Here is a 19878-nt window from a genome sequence, read left to right on the forward strand (position 1 = left end):
CAAAATTTAATCACAGGGTGAGCTTTCGGTATGGGCTGGTACATTATCTCTCGGCACTGCACATGTATACCAACAATTTGTGCTAATGATCGATTTTACCTTTCATTCTTTAAGAGTGCTCTGCATTGATATCTTGCACATTTGCAAAATTACTCCTTAAAATAGCAGTAGAAGGCTACTAATCAGTGGATTTTGACAAGCATACAATAGATATAAGCCATTTACACAACAGTATCACTGTTTCAACTCCATAAACTTTGTTCTCTAATGTATATTTTACATTCCTAAAAGAACACACTTCGTATACTGTAGCTCCACTGGATGGATACTACCTTTGAAAATTCTGGAGGAGGATTCTTCCCTCTACACAGGTTTGACAATGCCCAAACAGCATTCCTCGTCATTGTCAATCGATTAGGTTTTGATAGCAGCCTAAACATTTAAAATACAGATAATGAAGATTAAAAATAAGCTTAATTAAAGCACAGAAATGTTCATCTAAAAAGTTTTTAATTTTTAAAAATCAGAACACATGGTAATCATTATTTAAATACTTCTAGAAAGATTGCCGAATTGATCAGGGGAAACAAAGTTGACTAAGAATCAGTGCTACAAGAGACAGAGACTGAAATCTTGACTCTGACCAGTGATCAGAAAGGTGCAATTGAAAACACATTAGATTCATCAAAAGCACGGACTGGATTTTGTCTATAACATCCTAAGGCTAATTCTGAGATGTGTGCTTGAGTTTAACACGATGCCATACACTGAATGGAGTCTAGTAAAACTGCTTGTTCTAATTCTTATTCGAAACTGTAGTCTGGATTTTGACTCAATTGTGCAGTGATGAGGAACGGCCAATTCCTACAAGTGACAACATCACTGGCCTAGCATTTAGAGAATGTACATTAGGATGACATCCACTTTATTTCTTTCCTGAGCGCCCTGCCTGAAAGTCTTCACTTGGACAATGGAGGACAGAATTAGGCTTAGTTGTAACATACTACTTCGTCAAATAGCTTATTAACACTCTCCAGCTTGGCATACATGTGAAATAGAAATTAGTCAACCGATGGAACACTAGAGAGCATTGACACCCGTGAAATCAAATAGAAATAAAAATAGAAGCATGTCAGTGCCTTTAAGGGATAAAAGGACAAAAACTAGAGAAGCTCCGTGTAGGTAACTTCTAACCTGACAAATACAAGTTTAATAAAAATTGAAGAGGTCAATATCTAAAAAGGAATTAAATTTGATATGTATTCGGTGTATCCCAAGATGTGACAAAAGCATGGCTGCTTTTCTAGTATACTTTAAACACATTTTAAAATGTAAAATAAAACTTACTGAATGAGAGGAGGCAGTATATTACAGTCTAACACATAATCCCTGCACACAGTGCTGTCCCCTGCAATGTTGCCAAGGGCCCAGATTGCCTGCAATTAAAAAACAGTGAGCAACAAGAAATCTCGGATGTTATGTTTGACTGACTCTTAGGCAGCAAATACAAGAGCTCTGAATAAACACTTATTTAAAAATCACTGACTATTCAAAAGGTTCACCTGGAAGATGCATGCAATAGTGCCCCTGCAATGACAACTGGTTAGTAATTAAAAGAACAAGGTTGCTCATGGAAACAGGAAATAGGAACAAGAGTATGCCCTTGAGCCTGCTCCACTATTCAACTAAATGACAAATGGTCTTTTATTTCAATGCCATTTTTCCATATTCTCCCAGATTCCTTGATATCTTTAATATCTCAAAATCATAGCACATTCAAGATAATGAAATGAGCCTCTGGAACCAGAGTCATACAGCACGGAAACAGACCCTTCAGTCCAACTAGTCCATGCTGAACACAATCCCAAACTAAACCAGTCCCACATGTCTGCTCCTAGCCCATATCCTCCAAGCCTTTTCTATTCACATACTTATCCAAATGTCTTTCAAATGTTGTAATTGTACCCACATCCACCACTTCCTCAGGATGTTCATTCCACACACAAACCACCTTCTGTAAAAAAACATTTGTCCCTCACGTTTAAAATTTCTCTCCTCTCACCTTAAAAACGTACCCCTTAGTCGTGAAATCCCCCATCCTAGGGGAAAGACAGCTACCGTTAACCCTACGTATACCCCTCATGGTTTTATGAACTTCTAAAATGTCACCTCTTAACCTCGTATGCGCCAGTGGAAAAAAAATACTTCCCAGCCCATCCAGCCTCTCCTTATAACTCAAACTCCCCGTTCTTGGCAACATCCTGGTACATCTCTTCCGAACCCTCTCCAGCTTAATATATCCTTCCTGAAGGTGGCACAGTGGTTAGCACTGCTGCCTCAGTGCCAGGGACCAAGGTTTGATTCCACCCTCAGGAAACTGTCTGCATGGAGTTTGCAAGTTCTTTCTGTGCCTGCGTGAGTTTCTGTTGAGTGCCCTGGATTCCTCCCACAGTCCAAAGATGTGCTAGTTAGGTGGACTGGCCACGCTAAATTACCCAGTGGTGTTCAGCGAGGGGTATTAGCCATGGGATGTACAGGGATGAGGACGCTCAGAGGATCGGTGTGGACTCGTTGGGCTGAATTGCCTGCTTCCACACCGTATGGATTCCATAGGGCAGCACAGTGGCTCAGTGGTGAGCACTACTGCCTCACAGCACCAGGGCCCTGGGCTCCATACCACCCTTGGACAACTGTGTGGAGTCTGCACATTCTCCCCGTTCTGTGTGGGTTTCCACCGGGTGCTCTAGTTTCCTCCCACAGTCCAAAAATATTCAGGTTTGGTGGATTGGCCATGCTAAATTGTGCATAGTGTTCAGGGGTGTGTAGATTAGATATGTTAGCCTTGGGAAATGCAGGGTTACAGGGAGAGGGTGGGAGGTAATGGGTCTGGGTGGGATGCTCTTTGGAAGGTCAGTGTGGACTTGTTGGGCCAAGTGGCCTGTTTTCACACTGTGGGGATTCTACAATTCTATGAACTGAGTAACTAGAACTGTAGACAATACTCCAGAAGAGACCTCACCAGTGTCCTGTACAACTTCAACATGATTTCCCAAATCCTATACTCAAAAGGACTGAGCAATGAAGGCAAGCGCGCCAAGCGCCTTTTTGATCACCTTGTCTACGCGTGACACAAACCTCAAAAGAATTATGTACCTAAGCCCCTAGGTCCCTTTGTTCTGAAACACTACCCAAGGTCTTACTATTAAATATTACTACCAAAAATGCAATGCCTCATTTATCCAGATTGAAGCCCATCTGTCATTTTTCAGCCCATTGACCCATTTAATCAAGATCCCTTTTTAAAGACAGAAAACCTTCTTCACTGTCGACTTTGCCACCAATTATGGTGTCGTCCACAAACCTACAACTGTGCCTTCTTTATTCTCGTTCAAATCATTTATGTAAATGACAATGAAAGAGGACCCTAAACCGATCCCTGTGGAACACTGCTGGTGACAGCCCCAAGTCCAAAAAGTAACCCTCCACCACCACTGTCTCCTGCCATTAAGCCAATTATGTATCCAATTGGCAAGCTCATCCTGAATTCCATGTGACCTAACTTTACTAATTAGTCTACAATTCAGAACCTTGTTGCCATTAATATCAATGTGCTTACTTACACCTCTAAACATATCTAATGAATGAACAGGTTATTTAATACAGAATATTCTGAAGCTTTCTGCAGTCTGAGGGAATTAGGAGTCCTTGTCCATCAATCTCAAGAATAGCTAGCAGGTTCAGTGGCTAACAGGGAAAGCAAATGAAATATCAGACTTTATTTCAAAGGGAATGGAGTATTAAAGTAGAGAGATTTGCTAAAAACCATACAGGGCACTAGTCAGACCACAGCTGGAATACTGTGAACAGTTTTAGGTCCCTTACCCAAGGAAAGGCATACTGGCATTGAAAGCAGTCTGGAGAAGGTTAACTCGGCTGATACCAGGTATGGATGGACTGTGTTATGCAGAGAGGTTGAGAAGCTGGGGCCTGTGCTTTTTGAAATATAGACAAATAACAGGCGATCTTATTGAAAATACAAGATTCTTAGGGGTCTTGACAGGGTAGGCGCAGAACATTTAAAAAAAAAAAAAAAAACCAATCATTCATGCGACGTGGATGTCACTGGCCAGGCCAGTATTTGTTGCTCTTCAGATTCAACCACATTGCTGTGAGTCTGAAGTCACATGTAGGTCAGACCACGTAGAGATGGTAGCTTTCCTTCCCTAAAGGACATGAGTGAACCAGATGGGTTTTTCCTGACAATCAGCAAGGATTTCATGGTTATCATTACACTCTCAATCCCAGACTTCTTTTTAAAAAATGGAATTTAAATTCCATCTATCAAAATGGCATTTTTAAACCAGGTCCCCAGTGCATTACCCCAGTTTCTGGTTTAGCTGTAACAAAGTCATTGCCCCCCAACCTTTTCTGTTGTTTCCCCTTGTGGAGCAGAAGGCATAATCTCAGAATAAGGGGTTCCATATTTATGACTGGTGAGGAGGAATTCCTTCACTCAAGGTTGTGAATCTGTGTAATTTTAAAAAAAAACCCACAGAGGGCTGTTCAGGCTGGATCGTTAACTATATTAAAGACTGGAATGGACAGATTTTTAAAATCAGTAAAGGAATCAAGGGTTATAGGGTAAAGACAGGAAAGTGGAGCTGAGGATTATCCTGTTATGAAGGGGGGTTACTGGACCCAAAATGTTAACTCTGCTTTCTCTCCACAGATGCTTCTAGACCTGAGCTTTCCAGCAATTTGTTTTTGTTTCTGATTACCAGCATTTGTCGTTCTTTGATTTTTTTATTAAACAGTTTCAGATCACCCATGATCTCATTCATTCAAAGGTCCAGCGGACTCAATAGGCTGAATAGCGTTCTTATGGTCTTACACAAATATCCCATAAGCACTCAACTGTGAGTTAGTACAGTGCTCTGTCATATGATTTATGTAAAGCTGCCTTCAAATTTATGCAAAACAGTTTGAGAATGTCCCTGATATCATGTGATTCTACATATTTACAACCAAAGAAATAAACTTTTTGGACAGTGACAGCCCTTTAAAAGGGTCCATTTTAGCTGCAAATATCTATCAGCACACCCAATTCATTAGGATGACTTCTTGAAATACCATTAGTTTATCTCCCATGATTCTCTATGGAAAGTGAAAATTTAGTTGAAGACATGAAACAGCCACGACCAGAAACAGTTTATTTCTTCAAATGAACTTGGGTGAATCAGCAGTTAACTTACAAGATTCTAAAACATTAAATGGATATTTCACCAAATTAAATTATCAGAATCTCTATTCAGCAGCATTAAATTTCCTTCCCATCTGTTATTCATAGACATCCTGTAAAACGCAGGAATCCTGTAAATATCTTCTGAGTAAGTTCACGTGGTATATCCGTATAAAAAATAATCAATATTAACAAAGAAAAAAGTCAAAAGTAGCATAAACATAAACTTTCCAGTGTTGCAGAGATCTCAGTAGCATACTTTATTTCCATTAATTTTTAAAATTAGTCCAAAATGAATCATTAAGAATTATTCCAATGACTCAAATTCAAATTAGCTCCTTTTCTTGATGAATTGATAACCCTTTTAAATCACTTGAAAAATATGTAAATTCACTGATATTAAGACAAAAGATTATTAACAGTAAACTGACAGTTACCTGTTCTTGCACATCTTCAAAATCTGACGCTAGTAATTCAATAAAGACAGGCACAGCACCAGCTTTGATTACTTCACGGGTCTGTAATGAGCTTCCTGATGCAATATTTGTCAGAACCCATGCTGCTTCAAACTAAATTGAGCAAAGAAAATTACAATTGCAGATGATTTACACTGGTATCAATATTTGCCAGTCAAGTTCAAAGCAATGAAAATTTTCTCAAGTGGAGAATCATTTTTCTGATTGGAACTTAAAGACAAGTAATAAAAGTTGAAAACGATGGATCTCCATATAAACAGCATAATTGTGAAAAAAATACATAATTTTCTTTCAAAGTTCTACAGGACCCACAGAAAATAAAACAGCTGTTAAAACACATTTTCTTGTTCACAAATCTTAGATCTTAGCAATGACAAATGGAACATAAACGTGAGAAAAAAGTGCAAGCGGGAGTAAAATGAGGAGACTTCACAAAATAATTTTAAAGTAATTGTTATACAATTAACTTTCAAATATATCGTCAAGCTGATGATGTAAAACAGGGACTGACTTTTTGTGCTCTGAAATACTAATGTGTGATTTAGATTTAGCAGCTCACTAGCAACTTTTATTAAGTTTCACTCGTAGAATAAATGTAACTTCAAGATTGGAAATAGTTCTCCTGTGTACTTGCATAAATGACATTCTTGCTCACTAATGCAGATTTCATTCCACCTGAAACAGGAAACTGTTTTTGGAAGGCAGCCAAAGAAAAATCACTGCACCACATTCATGAATAATCGGATATAATTGTTAAAGTAGTTTTAAGAATTGCTCTCACTAAAACGCTAGGATTTAAGGAAACAAATAGAAAATTGTCGTGCTTTAAACAGCAGCATTCCAGGAACTGAAATGTATGTGAAATGGTTTGCTACAATATGGAGAATACCCACAGAATAATTGGGCCAGCATTAATTACACCTATTTCATTATTCTATGCAAATAACAGGCAAAGCCACAAAGTAAATTCAAGAACAGAAAACAATTACTAGCCTTGCCAGTGATGTCCATAGGCCACAAATGAATAAAAACACAAAGTCCAAAAAAACTCTTGGAGGCCTACAAATCAACTGTTGTTCATTTCACAAATGCGAAGTCTTTTATACCTGTCCATTATATTCCACCGAATCTGTTGCAGAGATGAAATTCAATTTGATAGTGTAGAACAACTGTACAACTGTTTAGTGGTTTCTGAAGTTGAAGAACTAAAATTTGCATTTTTTCACACCACGAGCTGATCAGAGGTACAATTTTCAGAAATCGGTGCACTAGCTCATGAGGAATAACACTGACAAAAAAGTACAAACGTAGATATCAGTGTGGTGAGATTACCTGTAATGTACAATTTTCTCTCCTTTTGAGGAATTCTACAAATCTTTCCACTACTCCTTGTGTGTTGATCACTTCGTCAATAGGAGGATTTGGTTCTGTTTAAAAAGATAGGAAATACTGGGTTAAATGGTTTCTTACCAACTTCAGCTCATCTCTTGATCAAAACTGTCAAACTTTAACTGGTTAGCATGAAAATTAAACACTTCCATGTTGTGCACTTTCCTTCCATGATATCTTCATCCATTTTGTATAGTTAACTTCAACTAAATCCGACTTGCAAGAAAATGCATCCTAGAACTAAAAAGGTTTGTGCTGTCAAACATGTACTTAACAGACTGAGTACATTTATGCCCTTCTGTTTAGACAAGGTATAAATGTAGCAATTTTGTAGAAATTAAAATTATATAAGTACATAATTTACATGTGCAGAATTACATGCAGCTCTTTAGGTCTGTGTCAATGCTGGTTCTTCAGCTGGATCCATTCTAAAACTATTTCAATGCCTTTCATTCCTTCATTCATGCTTTTCATTTGGATCTTGCTGATAAGGCTAGATTACCTGAGAGATGGTGGTGTGCCACCTTCTCGAATAACTGCTGTGCACAAGACATAAGCACACCAACATTGCTGGCAAGTTGGTGGTTTCAAAATTTTGATCGAATGAAGAAGAAAGATTTTTTTCCAAGTAAGTGCCATTTTAGGAAATTTCTAATTCTTTGTTTTTTGAGTGAGAACCCCTGCCTATACTGCATCATTACTGATCATTTCAGATAGTTGGCAAATCATCACTATAGTTGCAATTTTTAAAAGATTTGAGAAGGTAAGTAAAGCATTCTGAACCTAAACAAACCTCTGGGAAAAATGATTCCTAACCTCTTCTCTGTCAGGAATAAGTAGTTTTGTCATGCATGCTATTCAAACACAATCATTTGAAAAATATAAACAGTTCCCTTCCTTGCTCCTGCTGATTTAGTACCGATACCAGATCTCTCTCAAGCCAAGTTTATGTTTCTTGATATAATTTTTAATACACAGAAGTTACAATGCAGAAATGGACACATTGGCCTAACTAGTGCATGTTGGTGCTTTTTCCCTACAGAAGGAACAGTCTTAATCCAAGTTACCAAACCCCACTATCTCCTCTCTCAACCATTGATCTATTCCTACAAAAATGACATGGCTTCAGATTAACTCACTATCCATTAACAGAGACAGTAGCATTGTCAGTAGCTATCAAACTGGATTTTGTCCACAGCATTAATCGGATCTCTGGATTACAAGCTCAAATTCCACCACAAAAGCTGGCGATAAACTGTACATCCATGTGAATGTAGCCAGTCTGGTAAATAAGATTGGTGAGTAACAGGCACAGATTACCAAATAGAAATACGATGTTATGGCTTGTAGCTGAGATCTGGGTCAAAGGAGGGCAGGATTGGATCTTAAATATTCCTGCATACAAATTATTCATGTGCCACGTGATTCCTTATGGGGAATGGCTTTACCTTGAGTTGAGTTTCTGTCCTGCATTTTCATCTAGCTGAAAAGGCCTGATTCTCCACCAGCAGATCTTTGGGAAAATGGAACAGGATGCCCAGCAAGGTAAGAGGGATCTTGAGTGCAGCATTTGCATCTGTTTCTGCTCTGTCTTGTTGAGACACTAGGACTCAAAATATGCTGCAACTTCATTGACCAGCTGTCGTGATTCCGAATGCTTTGATAGAAAATTCCTGTCAAGGCCAATACTGCCATGCTTCAAGGAAAGTTGGGTACCTTTGAAGTGATTTCTGTGTCTTCCCTGGAATGTTGGCCATTTGAGTGTTGAGCAAACAGGATTACTGGGGAAAAGATGGCTTTCAGCCATTCAGTCAGCTTTCCAGTCTATCAAAAGTTGATTTTGCAACAGTTTTGCCTAAATGGAGAAGTTGGTTTCAAGGATGCTTGTATGCAACTCTACCATTGCATTAAATGTAATGGATCTGAGAACGAGGTTGAACAAATCTGGTAGCTTAAAATTAGGCATCCATGAGGCACTTCCTATCATTAGTTGCACAACTGTCCTCAAATCACAATCTGTAAAACTCACTTGACCATTACTATCAAGCTAAGGGAGCAAGTCTGGTTAATAAAGTAGAGCTTGCTAGAAGCCAGCGCCTGGCATACCTGAAACAGAGGTGCCAATGTGGTGAAGCCAGAACATACATGCAGGATGATGTACACGTTAAAAAACAGAAGAAACATGACAGAGGTAGGAATTAATAGAACATAGAACAGTACAGGCCCTTCGGTCCACGATGTTGTGCCGAACTTTTACCCTAATCCTAAGGTCTATCTAACCTCCACTGCTACCTTATACTATCATCTATATGCCTATCTAATAGCTGCTTAAATGCCCCTAATGAGGCCGACCCCACTACCCTCTCTGGCAATGCATTCCACACCCCTACCACTCTGAGTAAAGAACCTACCTCTGATGCCTCCCCGATATCTGCCTCCTTTCACTTTAAAATTATGTCCCCTCGTAAAAGCTACCTCCACCCTAGGAAAAAGTCTCTGGCTGTCCACTATCTATACCTCTGATCATTTTGTACACCTCTATCAAGTCACCTCTCATCCTTCGTCATTCTAAAGAGAAAAGCCCCAGCTCTCTCAACCTTTCCTCGTAAGACCTTCCCTCCATTCCAGGCAACATCCTGGTAAATCTCCTCTGCACCTTTTCTAACGCTTCCACATCTTTCCTTTAAGGTGGTGACCAGAACTGGACGCACTACTCCAGATGTGGCCGAACCAGGCTTTTGTATAGCTGGAGCGTAACTTCATGGTTCTTGAAGTCAATCCCTCTATTAAATGAAAGCGAACACACCATACGCCTTCTTAACAACTATCCATCCGGGTGGCAGCTCTCAGGGAACTGTGAACAAGAACCCCAAGATCCCTCTGCTCCTCCACACTGCCAAGAATCTTTCCGTTAACCCTGTATTCTGCTTTCAAGTTTGTCCTTCCAAAATGAATCACCTCACACTTTTCAGGGTTAAACTCCATCTGCCACTTCTCAGCCCAGCTCTGCATTCTATCAACGGCCCTTTGTAACCTAGAACAGCCCTCCGCACTGTCCACAACGTGACCCACCTTCGTATCGTCCGCGAACTTGCTAATCCACCCTTCCACTCCTTCATCCAAATCATTTACAAAAATCACAAATAGAAAAGGACCCAGAACAGATCTTTATGGTACACCACTCGTAACCGAGCACCATGTTGAATATTTTCCGTCCACTACCACCCTTTGTCTTCTAAGGGTCAGCCAATTCTGAATCCAATCTGCCACATTTCCCCCTATCCCATGCCTCCTTACTTTCTGCATGAGCCTACCATGGGGAACTTTATCAAACGCCTTACTGAAATCCATGTATACCACATCCACTGCTCCACCTTCATCCACGTGTTTGGTCACCTCTTCAAAGAATTTAATAAGGTTTGAGAGGCATGATCTACCCCTCACAAATCCATGCTGACTATCACGAATCAAACCGTGCCTTTCCAAGTGATCATAAATCCTGTCTCTCAGAGCCCTTTCCAATAATTTGCCCACACTGACATAAGACTAACTGGCCTGTAATTTCCAGGGTTATCCCTGTTCCCTTTTTTGAACAAGGGAATGACGTTTGCCTCTTTCCAATCTTCCGGCACTATACCCGTGGGACAGTGAGGACGAAAAGATCATCGCCAAAGGCCCTGCGATCTCGTCCCTCGCTTCCCATAGAATCCTTGGATAAATCCCATCAGGCCCAGGGGACTTATCTATCTTCAACTTCTTCAGAATTCCTAGCACATCTTCTTTACTAACATCAACCTCCTCTAACCTACCTGCCTGTTTCACAACGTCCTCCTCTACAACTAGGTCCCTCTCAGCTGTGAATGCTGAAGAAAAGTATTCATTAAGGACCTCTCCTATCTCTTTAGGCTCTGTTCACAAATTCCCTTTACAATCCTTGATCGGCCCTATCCTTTCTCTGGTCATTCTCTTGTTCTATACATACGTGTAAAAAGCCTTGGAGTTTTCCTTGATCCTATCCACCAAGGTTTTCTCATGCCCCCTTATAGCTCTCCTAAGCCCTTTCTTCAGCACCTTCCTGGCTAACTTGTATTCCTCGAGAGCCTTTTCCGTTCCTCTTTTCCTAAACCTTACATAAGCCTCCTCCTTCCTCTTAACCAGTCGTTCGACCTCTCTCGAGAACCATGGCTCCCTCACTCGACTGCATCTTCTCTGCCTGCTAGGGACAAACCTATCGAGCACATGCAGTATGCATTCCTTAAACAATCTCCACATTTCTGTGGTGCTCTTCCCTGACAGCATCTGTTCCCAATTTATGTTCCCTAGTTCTTGCCTAACTGAATTGTAACTACCCTTCCCCCAATTGTAAACTTTACCCTGCCATATGTACCTATCCTTATCCATGACTATCGTGAAAGAAACAGAGTTATGATCGCTACCGCCAAAATGCTCTCCTACCAACAGGTCTAACACTTGGCCCGGTTCGTTGCCAAGCACCAAATCCAAAGTGGCCTCTCCTCGTGTTGGTCTATCTACATACTGCGTCAGGAATCCTTCCTGAACGTACTGGACAAAATCTGCTCCATCTAAACTATTAGAACTAAAATGTTTCCAACCAATATTTGGAAAGTTGAAGTCAACCCTGTGACTTCTGCACCTTTCCAGCATCTGCCTCCCAATCCGCTCCTCTACTTCTCTGCAACTATTTGGGGCTCTGTAAAAAACCCCCAAAGTGACTGCTCCTTTCTTGTTCCTGACCTCAACCCAAATTGACTCTGTAGACATCTCATTCTCGAACTGCCTTTCAGTAGCTGCTATACTCGCCCTGACTAGCAATGCCACTCCCCCGCCTCTTTCTCCACCCTCCCCATTTCTTTTAAAGCATCTAAATCCCGGAACTTCCAACAATCATTCCTCTCCCTGAGTTACCCAAGTTTCTGTAATGGCCACAACATTGTAGTTCCAAGTACCAACCCATGCTCTAAGTTCATCCGCTTTATTTCTGATACTTTAGCATTGAAGTATACACACCTCAAACCATCTCAGTGTCTGCAATTACGCTCCATCGATTGCATTTCTTTATAAACCACCTCACTCCCCGTTGGAAGGCCGAATACCTCATCCTCTGAATTATAAATCCGGTTCCCCACCCCCTGCCAAACTACTTTAAACCATCTCGTACAGCTCTAGCAAACCTCCCTTCCAGGATATTTGTGCCCTTCCGGTTCAGGTGCAACCCATCCTTATCGTACAGGTCCCACCTTCCGCAGCATGTGCTCCAATTATCCACATAAATGGAATGAATTGTCATTACCCTTCCCCCAGTTGTAAACTTTACCCTGCCGTATGTACCTATCCTTATCCATGACTATCGTTAAGTGATCTCACAGAACAGATCACATCAAGGTTCTACAATTCTGCCACATGGTATGAAATGTTGCAAACAATTAAACTAACCAGGAAAGAAACAAAACTCCAGAAACAATACATCCTAAAATTATAATGGGGCACAACTCAATGCAAAGAGACAAGGTTAAAACATTATCTTCAGGTGTCAAATAGATGAGCCACCTTAGCTTTTTCCTGAAGTCTTCATCATTGATGCCAGTCTTCGGACAATTTAATCCACTCCACGTGAAATCAAGAAGTGGCTAAAGACTGATTATTGTTCAGGCAATGCACCCTCCTAGGCTACTGAAGAGCACTCCAAAACTAGCTGTGCACCATGACTAAGCTGTTCTAGTACATCCACATTACTGGCATCTACTCAACAATGTGGAAAATTGCCCAGGTCAAGTGTCTCAGGGCAAATCTAATCTGGTTAATTATCACTCTAGTTTACTCAAAGTGATGAAGGGGCTGTTTAAGAGTGCTTTCAAACGACAAAAATCGGAATAATCATACTCTTGATGCTCACTACGTATATGGCTGTGGCCACTTATCTCGAGAGATGATTTCAGCCTTGCCCAAACATGAAAACAAATTATTTCAGAGGTGAGGGGGCTTGCAACATCAAATCAGCATTTGACCAAGTGTAGCATCAGGGAGGTATAGTAAAATTAATAGGGGTGGAATGAGTCAAGTCATACCTAGCACAAAAAAGGAAAAAGGAATAAAGAGTCTGGTTTTTGGATGGAATTATCACAACCAGAGACATCCATGCAGAAGTTTCACAGCATAGTCTCCTAGGCCCAACCATCTTCAGTTATTTCAAAGCACTTTCCCTCCATCAAGTCTGAAGATGGCTGTGTTTTTAGTGCGTTGTGCAACTCCTCAGATACGGAAGCAGGCTGCCCTACATGCAAGACCAGAATAACATTCAAGCAAGGGCTGATAAGCAGTAAATAATATCACGTCTCTCAGGTTCAGGGTAATGGCCAACTCCAAATAAAGAAGACATCTATATACTTCCCCTTGACCTTAGTGGCATCATCATCAACACGGGGGTCGCTACTGACCTGAAATTAAATTGGATACTCTCCATCTTCCTGGACAAACGCACTTCCACCACTGCTCAAGCAGCTCGTCACCATTCAGGATAAAGTAGACAAATTGATCAGCATCATCCACCACTGGCACAGTGGCAGCATGCCAGGTACAGGGAATGCAGCAATTTGCCAAGCTTTCCACAATAGCAGCTTCAGCCTTGTGACCATCACCCAAAAGGTGGAGGATCAATGATGTATGGTAAATACATTATTCTTTTAATGTAGGGGGATCAAAATCCAGGAACCTCCTCCTTAATAATGTCCTGGATGTACCATAAGGATTGCAGTTGCTAAAGATGGCTGTTCACCAGCACCTTCTTGGGAATCAGTGGATAATAACTTTAATAAATGCTGGCCTTGCCATTATTATTCACATTGGATCTGTGATTTTTTTTTTGTGGTCAAGACATACCTTTGCAATTTTCCACATTGTTGGTAGATGCCAGTGTTGTAATTATACTAGAAGAGCTCAGTTAGGGGAGCTGCAAGTTCCGTAGCAGAAGTTTTCAATACTATTGCTGGAATGTTGCCATGGCCCACAGCCTTTGCGCTATCTAGTACATTCAACTATTTCTTGATATCACGTGAATTGAATTGGCTAAAGGCTGGTGTCTGGTGTCTGGGGGCTGGGGGCCTCTGGAGGAGGCAGAGATAGATCTCCACGTGACAATTCTGTTTCAGCCTTATGTTTTGCACTGATGTGTTGGGTCTTCCATCATTGGGGATGGGGACATTTGTGGAGCCTCCTCCTCCTCCAGTGGGGTGTTTAATTACTCACTACCATTCATAACTGGATGTGGCAGAAGTGCAGAGCTTAGATCTGATCTGTTTCCAGTGGGATTGCTTAGCTCTCTCACTTGTTGCTTATTCCGTTTATAGCAAATATTCCTACTTGGTAGCTTCACTAGGTTACCCCTCACTTTTCGGTATGCCTGGTGCTGCTCCTGGCACGCCCTCCTGCACTCTCCATTGAACCAGAGTTGATGGCAATGGTCGAGGGGGGCGGAATATGCTGGGCAATGGAGGTTGTATATTGTACTGGAGTACAATTCTGCTGATGGCAGCCCACAGGGCATTATGAATGCCCAATTGAGTTAGTAGATCTGTTCAAAGTGTGTCCAATTTAGCATGGTGATAGTGCCACACAACACAATGGAGTCTGTCTAAATGTGAAGGCATGACTTTGTCTCTGCAAGGACTGTGCAGTGGTCATTCTTACTGATACTGTCACGGACACAGGTGCATCTGCAAGGGGCAGACTGTCAAGGATGAGGTCAAGTATGGTTTTCCCTCGTTGGTTCCCTAACCACCTGCTGTAGACCCAGTCGAGCAGTTACGTCCTTTAAAACTTGACCAGCTCGATCAGTACTGCTGCTGCCAAGCCACTCTTGGTGGACAGTGAAATCCCCGCAGAACACGTTTTGCGCCCTTGCCACCCTCAATATTTCCTCCAAGTGTTGTTTAACATAGAGGAATACTGATTCATCAGCCAAAGGAGGACAATATCAGATTTTTTCCAGTGCATAGGTCAATGCCAGGCGGTCCATCCAGTTTCATTTCTTTGAGACTTTGCCACAATTGATATAATCGAGTGGCTTGCTAGGTCATTTCGGATGGCAGTTGAGGGTCAACCACATTGCTGTGGATTTGGTGTGAATGTAGGTCAGACCAGGTGAGGATGATAGACAATAGTAAGCCAGAAGGGTTTTTCCAACAATCGACAATAGTTTCATGGTCATTTGTAGATTCTTAATTCCAGATTTTTTTTTTTTTTTTTTTTATAAAAATTGAATTCAAATTTCATTACCCACCACGATTCAAACCTAGGTCCCCTAAACATTAGCTGAGTTTCTGGATTAATAATCTAACAATAATACCACTAGGCTGTCTCCTTCCTTATGACAAACACAATTATGCATTTTGGCTCCTACTCCAAATAGGATCAGAGTTGAACTCTGAAGGCGAGCTAAAAATGATTGCCCTTAACATCAATGTAGCATTTTACCAAACATGACATTAAGGAGTTCTAGAAAAACTTGGGTTAATGGGAACTGGCAGGGAGTTCCCTGCTGTTGGAGTCACAACGTGAATAAAAGAAGAAGATCTTAGCAGTTTGTGGAGGTCCATCATCTCAGCTCCAGGACATCTCAGGTAAATATCTGCCCTGAGGAGCTCCTGCAATCAACCAGAGATGTTATAACACACCTCTGGAGTGAAACTCAGCAGTTCTGGCACCATCTGCAACAGAAAACAAGTTAACATTGAGCCCTGTGACCATTCGTCAGAACTAGGGGATTTCTACTTTCCCTACATTAATTGATGTGCTCATAATGTGAAAGATTAAGAGGAAGCAAAATTCTTAAAATGCACCCAGGAGAGATTTTTAAAACCAGAATGTAGAAGGCGACAGCCCTGGACTTAAATGTTAGGTGATGAAGGGGTTGAAGTATTGGGGTGCAGGTGCATTTTGCAGACAGCAATCTCCATTAGATTCAAGATTGTTACGGAAAAGGACACAGCTGGGCCCGAAACCAAAGTTTAAATTAGTGAAAGGTCAATTTGGCCAAAGTGGATTGGGAATAGATACTTTTAGGTAAAGCTGTGGTAATGTAGTGCGACAAATTTGAGGAGGAAATAGGGAGAGTACTGAGCCAACACGTTCCAGTAAAGGCAAAGGATGGGACCAACAAATCCTGGATATACACGATAGGATAAAAAGGAGGATTAAAAAAAAAAGAAGAGGCTTACAACAGATACTAAGGGCTCAAAACAGAAGTCCTAAGGGAGTACAGACATGCAAGGAGGATTTCAAACGGAAATCAGGAGAGCAAAGAAAAAAAAGGCATGAAAGAATAATGGCAGGTTTGTTTTATTCATTCGTGGGCTGAGGGCGATGCTGGCTAGGCATTTATTGCCCATCCTTAATTGCCCAGAGGGCATTTGAGAATCAACCACATTGCTGTGGGTCAGGAGTCACATGTAGTCCAGACCAGGTAGGGATGGCAATTTCTTTCCCTAAAAAGGACATTAGTGAACCAGATAGGTTTTTCCGACAATTGACAATGGACTCACGGTCATCATTAGATTCTTAATTCAGATATTTTTTTAAAATTTAATTCAAATTCCACCATCTGCCGTGGTGGGATTCGAACGTTACCTGGGTCTCTGGATTACAGTTCAGCGATAATACCACTAAGCCATCTCCTCCCCAAAAAATAAAAGGTACAATAAAGGAAAACCCTAAGATTTTTACAAATACATCAAGGATAAAAAGATGGCTATGGAAAGAACACAGCCCATTAAAGAACCACAGTAGAATTTGTGCATACAGCCGGAGAATATAGGTACGGTTCAACATGAACAATGTGTGTTGGCTTTCACCAGCAAGAAAGATGATATGGGAAATCAGGCAGAAGGACTTTGATATACTTAAAGAAGTTAGCATGGACAGAGAGGAGATTCTAAGTAGGCTGGCAGGCTTCAAGGTAAATAAATCTCCAAGGCTGGATGAAACGTATCCTAGGCTGTTGAGTGAGGCAAGGGAAAAATAACAGGAATGCTGGCAACGATCTTCAATTCCTCTCTGGACACAGGAGAGAGGTCAGAGGACTGGAGGACAGAATTACTCAGCTAGCGTTATTCAGAAGAAAGTAAGGGATAAACCAGGAATTTACAGGCCAGTCAGTCTAACCTTGGTGGTGGGAAAACTATTGGAGGCAATTTTGATGGACAGAATTCATCGGTCTTTGTAGAGGCAGAGATTAATCACAAACAGTCAGCATGGTTTTGTTACAGGGAGGTCATACCTGACCGAGATGATCGAATTTTTCAAAGCAGGTGACCATGTACATGAAGGCACAGTCTACTTGGACTTCAGTAAGGCATCTGTAAAGATCACACATGGGAGACTGATTGGGAAGACAAGAGCCTATGGGATCCAAGGAAACCTGGCAAACTGGATCCACGATTGAACAAGTGGCAAGATGATGGACATGAGGAGTTTTTGTGAATGGAAGTCACTGTCTACTTGGGTTTCACAGGGATCGGTTTTGGAGCCCTTGCTGTTTGCAGTATATATAAACGATTTAGGCTTGAAATGTAGAAGAGTTGAGTTGTAAGTTCATGAATGATACAAAAATAGTACTTTAAATAGTGAGAATGACTGCAGATTACAGGAGAATATAGATGAGCTGGTAAAGACTTTAAAAGTTCTTCTAAACCCTTCAGACTATGATGACCACAGTTAATGTTGGGGAATTTAAAATCCCCTGCAATCACAACCTGATCACGTTTACAGTTCCCTGAAATTTGCCTCCTGACCAGCTCTTCTACTTCTACCCATATAGGTTTATTTCAGGAGTTTTCTAAGATGTCATCTCTTCTTTATTGGTGCAATAAATTCACTGAATGTAATTCCTTCTCTTTTGCCGCCTTCGCTGTCTCGCATGAAGATTCTGTATCCGATACTGTCTCTCTCAACCGTGGCAAATGGAATTCAATCCAGATAATTGTGAAGGAATACACTTGTGTAGGAAAAACAAGGCAAGTGAACATATGATGATTGCTAAAACTCTGGGAAGCACTGAGGATTGAAGGGACCTCAATGTGCACGTTCTTAAAATAGCAGGACAGTAGATGAAGTAGGCATGAGATACTTGCCTTTATTAGCCAAGGCATAAAAGCAGGTTGTGGGAACGGTATGTAGCCACAACTACAGTAGCATGTGCAGTTCTGAATTCATGATTTTTTTTTTTTGGGGGGGGGGGGGGGGGGGGGGGGGGGGAGGGGGGCGAGGTTTCATTGCGCTGGAGAAGACAGAGGAGACTGAAGGGGAATATCTCAGATCAAGGCAGATGAGTTGATGATACAAATTAAAACATGAGGGCATGATGACATTGCTGTCACAGAGACGTGGTTGAGAGAGAGACGGTATCGGATACAGAATCTTCATGTGAGACGGCGAAGGCGGCAAACGAGAAGGAATTACATTCAGGGAATTTATTGCACCAATAAAGAAGAGATGACATCTTAGAAAACCCTTGAAATAATCCTATAATGGGTAGAAGTAGAAGAGCTGGTCAGGAGACAAATTTCAGGGAAGTGTAAACATGATAAGGTTGTGATTGCAGGGGATTTCAAATTCCCCAACATTAACTGTGGTCATCATAGTCTGAAGGGTTTAGAAGAACTTTTAAAACAGATACTAGACAGCTTTTTAAGCCAGTATGTAGAAGTCCCAAAAAGGACAGGGGAGGTCCTGGACTTTACATAACAAAGATGGACAAGTAGGTAAAGTATTGGTGGGGAAGCATTTTGTAGATAGTTATCAGAACTCTTTTCTAAAAGATTCAAGGTTGTCATGGAAAGGGGCAAGAATGGGCTTCAAATCAAAGTTCTAAATTGGTTGATTTAGTAAGATCAGAAGTGATTTGGCTAGAGGGAGCAGGGAGCAGATACTTTCACGTAAATGTGCAAGAGGGAATTTTAATGGGGAGATATGAAACGCAATAACAGGAACATGAATTGATATAGCCAGGTAGAATAAAAGGAAAATGCTTAGTTGTTTTACAGATACCTTAACGGTTCAAGGGTAAGGGGGAAAGAGTAAGGCCCATATAGGACTGCAGTGAAAACTGTGTATGGAACTACAGGATGAAGGCCTTTTTTCTGGGATGGTCCTAAATGAATACCTTGTGTCAGTGTTCACTAGTGAGAGACGATTCAGGGATAGAATTTAAAGAAATTAGCATAGAGAGAGGAGGTTTTGAGCAGTCTGAGGGACAGAATTAATTTACATTGGAGAGGCTGGTATTAATCAAGAATAGTCAACATGCATTTTCAAGGAGAGTCTACGCCTGACCGACTTGATTCAATTTTTTTTGATGAGGTGTGTGTCAATAGGGCAATGCTTTTGATGTAGTCTCTTGACGTCAGCAAAGCTTTTGATAAGGTCCCACATGGGAGACTGATAGCAAAGGTAAGAGCCCATGGAATCCATTGAAATTTAGCAAATTTAATCCACTGTCAGCTGAGTGGCAGAAATCAGAGGGTAAGGCGAGGGGTGTTTTTGGACTGACTGGAAGTCTGCGTCCAATGAGGACCCACAGTAGTCAGTGTTGAGCCCTTGCTGTTTATAGTTTATATAACTGATTTAGACTTGAATGTAGGACGGTTAATCAGTTAGTTCGCAGATGATACAAATGTAATGGGTAGTAAATAGTTAGGAGGGTATCCTTAACTTACAGGAGGATATATAGAGGCTGGTCAGATGGGTTGATCAGTTGTTAAT

General features: G+C 41.1%; 1 protein-coding gene across 2 annotated transcripts in view; it reads right to left on the reverse strand.

Annotated features, from left to right (window-relative positions):
* LOC109916516 (importin subunit alpha-5) overlaps positions 1–19878 on the reverse strand; it is an 85455-nt gene that overhangs the window by 28414 nt on the left and 37163 nt on the right. For both annotated transcript variants that reach the window (XM_048602849.1, XM_020516235.2), the window contains 4 exons: positions 7048–7142; positions 5677–5808; positions 1348–1436; positions 333–432 (listed from right to left, as the gene is read on the reverse strand). In XM_048602849.1, the coding sequence (XP_048458806.1) occupies positions 333–432; positions 1348–1436; positions 5677–5808; positions 7048–7142 (416 nt within the window). The remainder of the gene's footprint in view (positions 1–332; positions 433–1347; positions 1437–5676; positions 5809–7047; positions 7143–19878) is intronic.

This window comes from Rhincodon typus, chromosome 11 (genome assembly GCF_021869965.1).
Source record: "Rhincodon typus isolate 14 chromosome 11, sRhiTyp1.1, whole genome shotgun sequence".
NCBI classification, from domain to species: domain Eukaryota; kingdom Metazoa; phylum Chordata; class Chondrichthyes; order Orectolobiformes; family Rhincodontidae; genus Rhincodon; species Rhincodon typus.